The sequence below is a fragment of the Penaeus vannamei genome, chromosome 12, assembly GCF_042767895.1.
Source record: "Penaeus vannamei isolate JL-2024 chromosome 12, ASM4276789v1, whole genome shotgun sequence".
In the NCBI taxonomy this organism is placed as follows: domain Eukaryota; kingdom Metazoa; phylum Arthropoda; class Malacostraca; order Decapoda; family Penaeidae; genus Penaeus; species Penaeus vannamei.
In genome coordinates this window covers 42437959-42445458 of record NC_091560.1, presented here as the reverse complement: position 1 = coordinate 42445458, position 7500 = coordinate 42437959, and the positions used below count along the sequence as shown (strand labels likewise).

Sequence of the window (7500 nt, the reverse complement as noted above, 5' to 3'; positions counted from 1 at the left end):
CCAGGTATGCGAGAGGCGTCACAACCACACCGAATGTCAGAACATCACCGCCCTCGGGACTCCTGAAGAAGGCGCCATCCAGAGGGAGGCCACCTGGCTCCTGATGGTGCAGGAGCTCGTGGCCAACCTCCCCGCTGTCCTCTACGTCCTCGTGCTGGGTTCCTGGAGCGACAAGTACGGGCGGAAACTACCCATGTTACTCCCCTTTGTCGGGAGTTTCTTGGCCACTGTCATATACATGGTGAGAAATCTGGTGTGTGCTATTTTTGGTGTAACTGTTATTGTTGCATTATCGGTATTGCTGTGCCGTTAGTGCTGTGATTGTCTTTTGCAATAATGGACGTTGTAGATCACACACAGTTGTATTATTGTTATTGTCGACGCGAATCGACGATGACAGCAGTCTATATACAGGTATCACTTATTAGTATCATTATTGTTGTCGGTATTATTTTTATTATAACTATCACCGTTATTTTCACCATTGGTATTTTATTCCACTGACTCTGATTATCAGTTTTAGAGTTGACAGTATTATCGTCATAAAGATACTTTTACGTATATTGCCTAATTTACCATTTATAATCACGTGCAGCAACACTAATAGCAGTATAAAATAATTTAATTTCCCTAATTTACCATTTATTATCACATGTGCAGCAACAGTAATAGCAGTATGAGGAAGTAGTTTATTTTCCCATTAAGACAAACATCGCCCCTCCCAGACGAACGCCCTGCTGTGGTGGCTCCCGGCGGAACTCGTGGTCCTGGCCGGCATCCCCCGGGGTCTGAGCGGCGGCCTCATCACCCTCTTGATGGCCACCTACTCGTACGTGTCCGACCTCTCGGGCCTCCAGTCCCGCACGCTCCGCATCGCCTTCCTGGACTTCACGATGTTCGTCGGCGCGCCCGTCGGCCTCTTCCTCAGCAGCGTCATCTTCTCCCGCTTCGGATACGTGGGCGTGTTCAGCATCAGCGGCGCGGGGTTCCTCCTCAGCGTCCTGTACATCGTCCTTCGCATCGAGGACACCCGCTCGCACCACGGGGCCAAGTGTGACATGGTGCGCGACCTCTTCGACCTGACCAACGTCCGCGCCACGCTGACTGTGGCCACCAAGCGGAGGAAGGACCATGGACGGGCCAAGATCTTCGCGCTGATGTTCGCCATGTGTCTCTTGCTGTTCGTTATTGGTGAGCGTCGACTCGTCTTGCTTGAGGCGAGACACTAGGTTATTTTCCACTCGCTATTCCCTCTCTCTCTCTCTCTCTCTCTCTCTTTCTCTATGTCTGTCTCTCTCTCTCTCTTTCTCTGTCTGTCTCTGTCTCTGTCTCTGTATCGCTCTGTCTCTGTCTGTCTGTCTCTGTCTCTCTCTTTCTCTGTCTGTCTGTCTCTGTCTCTGTATCTCTCTGTCTCCGTCTCTCTCTCTCTTTCTCTCTCTCTCTCTCTCTCTCTCTCTCTCTCTCTCTCTCTCTCTCTCTCTCTCTCTCTCTCTCTCTCTCTCTTTCTCTTTCTCTTTCTCTCTCTCTGTCTCTCTCTCTCTCTCTCTCTCTCTCTCTCTCTCTCTCTCTCTCTCTCTCTCTCTCTCTCTGTGTGTGTGTGTGTGTGTGTGTTTGCCTATTTACGCACTTATATGTACAGCTTGACTCCAGATTCAGAAAAAAATGCGGAACTTTTCGCTGAGTCTGTCACGACGCGACCTTCGCCATAGACAGCGTTCATGAATATTAAAAATCCTTTGATAGAAGACCCCCCTCTGAGGAAGACTGGTCCCTTGTATAGAGCAAAGATGGGATGTTTGTCTTAAGAAAAGTTGGCTTTTAGGATATACCAGCAGCAAGGACATCCAGACCTTCCATTCTCGTCTTTTCTAGAATGGGTCGAGCGTCTTTCCTACTTAGAAGAAAAAGTTCTATTTGTGTGTACTTCTTTATATATGCTATGAAAAACCTGATTTCTTTAAGTTCAGTGTTCTTAGCAGGTTTGTCTTTGATGATGATAAGGTCATCTTCATCCAGTGTTCCATCGCAGGAATTTTGTAGATAACTCCTCTGTCTGCTGAAGGTTATTTCCATAACCTGAGTGTTTTAATAAGGATCTGAATGGCAAGGGAAGTTGCTGTCAAGAATGGATGACTATGGGAATGGTGTAGTGTGTATATTTAATCATGTTACTATATCTGACAAAGGAAGAAGTTTCATAAATATATAATTTTTTTCTTTATTTCTATTTTTATTTATTTATTCATCTCTTTTACTACGGTGCACGTAGCCCTTACTCTAATATGATTTGTGGTACTCAGGATTGTTTACAGTTGTAATATTTCCTCACCAGGTGGAGCGCATTTAGAATACCTGTTCGTCAAGAAGAAATTTAATTGGACTTATGAGCAATTCGTCAATTTGAGTATATTTGACATCGTGTTCGGGAGCGTGGGTAAGTAATGCCTTTAAGCTAAAGATTACTGACTCGAATGAGAAAAAAAATGTGTTTTTTATCAATGTTGCTGCTGTTCCTTTGTTAGATTAATCCATGGTTAAAGCTCTCGTTCATATCTAGCTTTGTTTAACATAAATTTGTAAATATGTAACTCATACAAATACCTTTTTTTTGAAATAGGTTTAATGCCAGTGATACGTTGTACCTCGTCAAGTGTTCAGTCCTCGATATACTTATAGTCCGCACCAACAAACATTAAATATTTTCAACCATTAATCATAATTCAAAGTTAACCAATATCTCAATTCATACAGGGACCTCTATGCTGTTGCCTATCCTGAGTTACAAATTCGGAATGGAAGACAGCATTTTAGGGTTGCTGGGGTGTGCGAGTAAGATCTCAGGCCTGGTGCTCATGGCCCTCAGCCCCTCCTCGTGGTATATGTATGTCGGTAAGGCAGAATTTGGATGTTTGTTCAGAAACTGTTTATTATGATTTATTATGATTATGATTCTTACGTGATGCGTGGTTCCTTTTATGGTTGATTTAGCACTGAAATAGAAAATGCAATGTTTATGTTGTAATTCGGATTGTTGAATTAATTTAAAGATTTTTTTTTCTTTTTATTCTCACTGTTTTCACTGCTCGGTTAGAGTTCCCTACAGGCTAGACAATAGGTTAAGTACTTTAATTTTCATTAAATGCAGAAAAAAAAACCTCTTAGGTCATTACAACGCCTCTGCACCCTTTCTTTACAACATTCTTTTTCTTAACAACCCACAGCTTCGGTCGTGTCGTTCCTGGCCGGTCTGCCGCTCATCGTGACGCGTTCGGTGATCAGCAAACTCGTACCGGAAGACGAAGTCGGAGCCGTTTTCTCCCTCTTGGCTTCTTGGGAGGCGCTTGTTCCCCTTTTCTCGGGTCCTGTCTACACTTTCGTCTACGCTCATACCATCGACGTCTTCCCGGGAGTCATCTACTTCGTCAGTTCGGGAGCGACGGCCATCGCTGCTTTGATATACCTGTAAATATTTTGTGTCCGTTTTCGCTCATGGGAAAGTGAGATTTTACGTGTTAATATGGGATGGATTATCTACATGTTATATGAATGAGTATTTGATTTGCTAATTTTGCGGTATTTATTTTTCAGCATCATCTCTATGACAAGAAGCAGCATTTAATATAAGGTTAAAATAAATGATATATATATATAAACTTTTATATTAGTTACCGCTAAATATACGAAAGAGAATGGAACATAATAGTATACATTTTCGTTTTCTTTGTTACCTAAGTGAGAATGGAAACAATAATGGCGTATCAAAGAAAATGGTCAAGTTTGAGGGGAGACAAAGACAATCTTATATACTACACTGTATATACATTTGTTTTATATACATATATATATATATATATATATATATATATATATATATATATATATATATATATATATATATATATATATATATATATATATATATATATATATATATATATATATATATATATTCAGCACAACAAATAGTTTACATCAATTACCCCTCTCACATCAGTTAATATAAGATCTAAAAGATTACCACTACAGTGCGTTGCACCCCTGACTAACTTCAACTAACACCCAACTATATCTGCATAATCTAAGGCAGAAATGCTATGTTGGTCAGTTGGGGACAAATATCCATAACTATCATAAATGCTGTCATCGGAGTTGGGACTTCTATAAAGACTGAAATTGTAGATATCATTAAAACGACTACACACTCTCACGGCCATGTATTCATGACAACATTCATACTTTGCAGAACGACTAGCACTAAAACCAACCCTAAAATATAAACACAAATCTTGGGCTTGAGGCAGAGAGTTCCTACATAACATCAATGATTTATACAAAATAGGTAAAAGCAACTCTATGTGCCTCATGTCTGAAACCAAAGTTTCAACACAACAAATAATGTCGAATTTAGTCGAGATAACCAAGTTCATTCAATTATCTAAATTACTAAAAAGTAAGTTACAATGCTTTGGACGGCTAGGACCAGGATTCAGCTCAACATCACCAGGCAACAAAATAACAATTGCACATAATAGCAAAAGTTTAAATTCGAGAAAGAACTCAGGTATAAAAAAATAAATAAATAGATATAAAATAGCACCCCCTGAAGGCCTGCTGGGGACTGGGAGCCATAGCTAAATCGACATTCATGATTGTAATAAGAAAAGGAGAAAATAAGAAATAAATTTTAAAAAGGAAGGAAAACAAGAACTGCAGGGCTGTGCCTTCGTACAATAGGGAGGTGGCTGAATTTCAGGAATGTTGGGCACACGACTATGGCTACAGTTCAGACTCCACCTCAAGGATGCCGTTGGTAGCTAAACTACGCATCTTTCTTTGGTATAACAGCAGGGATACCAGGAGCCCTTATGGCATGAACACTCATTCGCTTATTGAGGGCAGATGATAACCGGAAGTGTACAAGTGAGAAGAATTAAAACGGCATTTCCACCACACCCTGGGTTCTCAGAGCCCAAGTTGCCCATCCGCTCACAGACCGTTGGCAAGCACACACACACACGCACACGCACATACACACACACACACACACACACACACACACACACACATACACACACACACACATACACACACACACGCTTGGGAGAAACGATCATGGTTCCGAAATGGCGTTATGCTTGTTTACGTCACCGTTCAAGTCCCCCCCCCCTCTTCCATACCTTAAATTTGTTGCAATGGCCTACCGCTTCCTGTTCTACTTTTTAACATAAAATCCTCAATGTGCTTCCATTTTATGACAGAAATGCGTTTAATATATTTCTAGTCCATCATGTATGGAAAAAGATAAAAGAAACAAACTATAAACGCAGATTATTTTCCGTTTTAAGTTATTAATAATAATTTGAAATAATTGGCACTGAATGGTATGAATTCTGTGGAAAGTATTGTAAAGTGAATGAAGTTAAAATGACAAAAGTTACACATCTTTACGATGCGTGCAAACGACATTATCAGCGAGAGAAAGACAAAAAAAATAGAGATAGAGAGAGTGAGTGCGAGAGATAGATAGATAGGTAGAAAGAGAGAAAGAGTGAGAGTCTCTCGCTCTCTCTCTCTATCACACACACACACACACACACACACACACACACACACACACACACACACACACACACATATATATATATATATATATATATATATATATATATATATAAAAATATATATACATATATGTGTATATATATATATATATATATATATATATATATATATATATATATATATATGTATATATATACATATGTATATGCACACACACACACACACACACACACACACACACAACCACACACATGCACACACAGACACCAACAATGAACACAGACACTCATATCCTGGCAACTCCGTAGTGCGCATCCGCACGCACGCCCCCCCCCCTACCCCCCAGCCACCAACTCACCCCCCCTCCCCCTCCTCACAACATCCCCCCCTCCCACACGCACAAATATTTTGAACTTTATTTTACGTGTCGTCCCTCGACCACGTCATCTCGAAGAGAGAGAGAGAGAGAGAGAGAGAGAGAGAGAGAGAGAGAGAGAGAGAGAGAGAGAGAGAGAGAGAGAGAAAGAGAAAGAGAAAGAGAAAAAAAAAGAAAAAGAAAGAAACAAAGAAAGAAACAAAAAGAAAAAAAGAGAAAGAGAAAGAAAAGAGATAGACACTACTAAATACCAAACAGGAAACCAATTACAGACATAACCTTTATGAAAATATGCGACAGAACGTTTTTGCGATACAAACACTCGCAAAGGACATCCACGCCTTTGTTGCATCTCGCAAGTGCTTGGTTAATGCGTGGGTTTTTCCTGTGTGTGAGTTGCCATATATCGCCTGAAAATGTATATATATTTTTGTCTGCTTTCTTTACGATATTCTAGTGTTGTGTTTATATATATATGTATATATATATATATATATATATATATATATATATATATATATATAAAAGTATAGATAGATAGATACATAGATAGATAGATAGTAGATAGTAGATAGATTGATAGATAGTAGATAGATGATAGATAGATAGATGGATAGATAGATAGATGGATGGATAGATATATAGATAGATGGATAGATAGATAGACAGATATATAGATAGATAGATATATGGATGGATAGATAGATAGATAGATAGACATAGATAGATAGGTAGATAGATTTACATATACATAAAATATTGTAGAATACGTAGGTTGTAAATTCGATAACGCTTTCAATTCTTTCATTTTCCTTTGAGAAAGACAAAGGAACAAAAACGCATCGCTTTGTGAAAGCAGAGCGAACTCTCCCGAAAAAAAAATTATAGAGCACATGACTACAGTGACGTCATAGCGTAGCGAAACGTTCCTGGCAGTCAAATGCTTGTTTTGCCAATGCTGATATCAGGCAGGGTCAGTCTTGTCTCTGAACCCGCCGGGTGTGTGCGGACTTCCCAGCTCTGGTGTGAACAGAGAGTAAGAAGGACGTTGTGTCACTTGGAAATGTATTAAAAAGGAGTGAATGACAAGTAATATCGAGAGCAGAAGAGGATATCGTAAAGAACTCGTAAACAGAGAGAGTAAGAAGGACGTTGTCACTTGGAAATGTATTAAATAGGAGTGAATGACAAGTAATATCGAGAGCAGAAGAGGATATCGTAAAGAACTGTGCGTTATATCAGGACTGACAGATGTATGTGTTTGTCTCCGTTAACCGTTTCCTGTCTGTTTGGGAGAGAAACGCAAGGGAATCTGTTTTGATTTGTGATGTGGTGTTCCGTGTAAGCAACCTTTGACATCATCATTCTTGTCACTAAATTTCTCGATTGTGAGAAATTGTGATGATTTAGAAGTTCCGCGTTTCCACTCTCTGATTCTTGTGTCTGAAACCACAAGACATATATTATTCTCCATAATTCGAAAATGCAAGGGGCGTCAGAAGACATGCCTCTCCTTTCCAACTCTCGACTGCACGGCTCAGCTCACGCCCCTGGAGGATGTC

At 39.9% G+C, this 7500-nt stretch overlaps 2 protein-coding genes across 2 annotated transcripts in view; both read left to right on the top strand.

The window, feature by feature from the left end:
* Positions 1-3707, top strand: part of LOC113815573 (probable peptidoglycan muropeptide transporter SLC46) — a 12040-nt gene extending 8333 nt beyond the window's left edge. Inside the window, exons 3-8 of the mRNA XM_027367632.2 lie at positions 5-241; positions 726-1191; positions 2333-2434; positions 2752-2889; positions 3222-3462; positions 3589-3707. Coding sequence (XP_027223433.1) covers positions 5-241; positions 726-1191; positions 2333-2434; positions 2752-2889; positions 3222-3462; positions 3589-3619 — 1215 coding nt within the window. The 3' untranslated portion in view covers positions 3620-3707. The remainder of the gene's footprint in view (positions 1-4; positions 242-725; positions 1192-2332; positions 2435-2751; positions 2890-3221; positions 3463-3588) is intronic.
* A 3200-nt stretch (positions 3708-6907) lies between these two features.
* Positions 6908-7500, top strand: part of LOC113809922 (probable peptidoglycan muropeptide transporter SLC46) — a 4849-nt gene continuing 4256 nt past the window's right edge. Inside the window, exon 1 of the mRNA XM_070128311.1 lies at positions 6908-7500. This exon is cut by the window's right edge and continues 837 nt beyond it. Within this exon, the coding sequence (XP_069984412.1) occupies positions 7422-7500 (79 nt within the window). The 5' untranslated portion in view covers positions 6908-7421.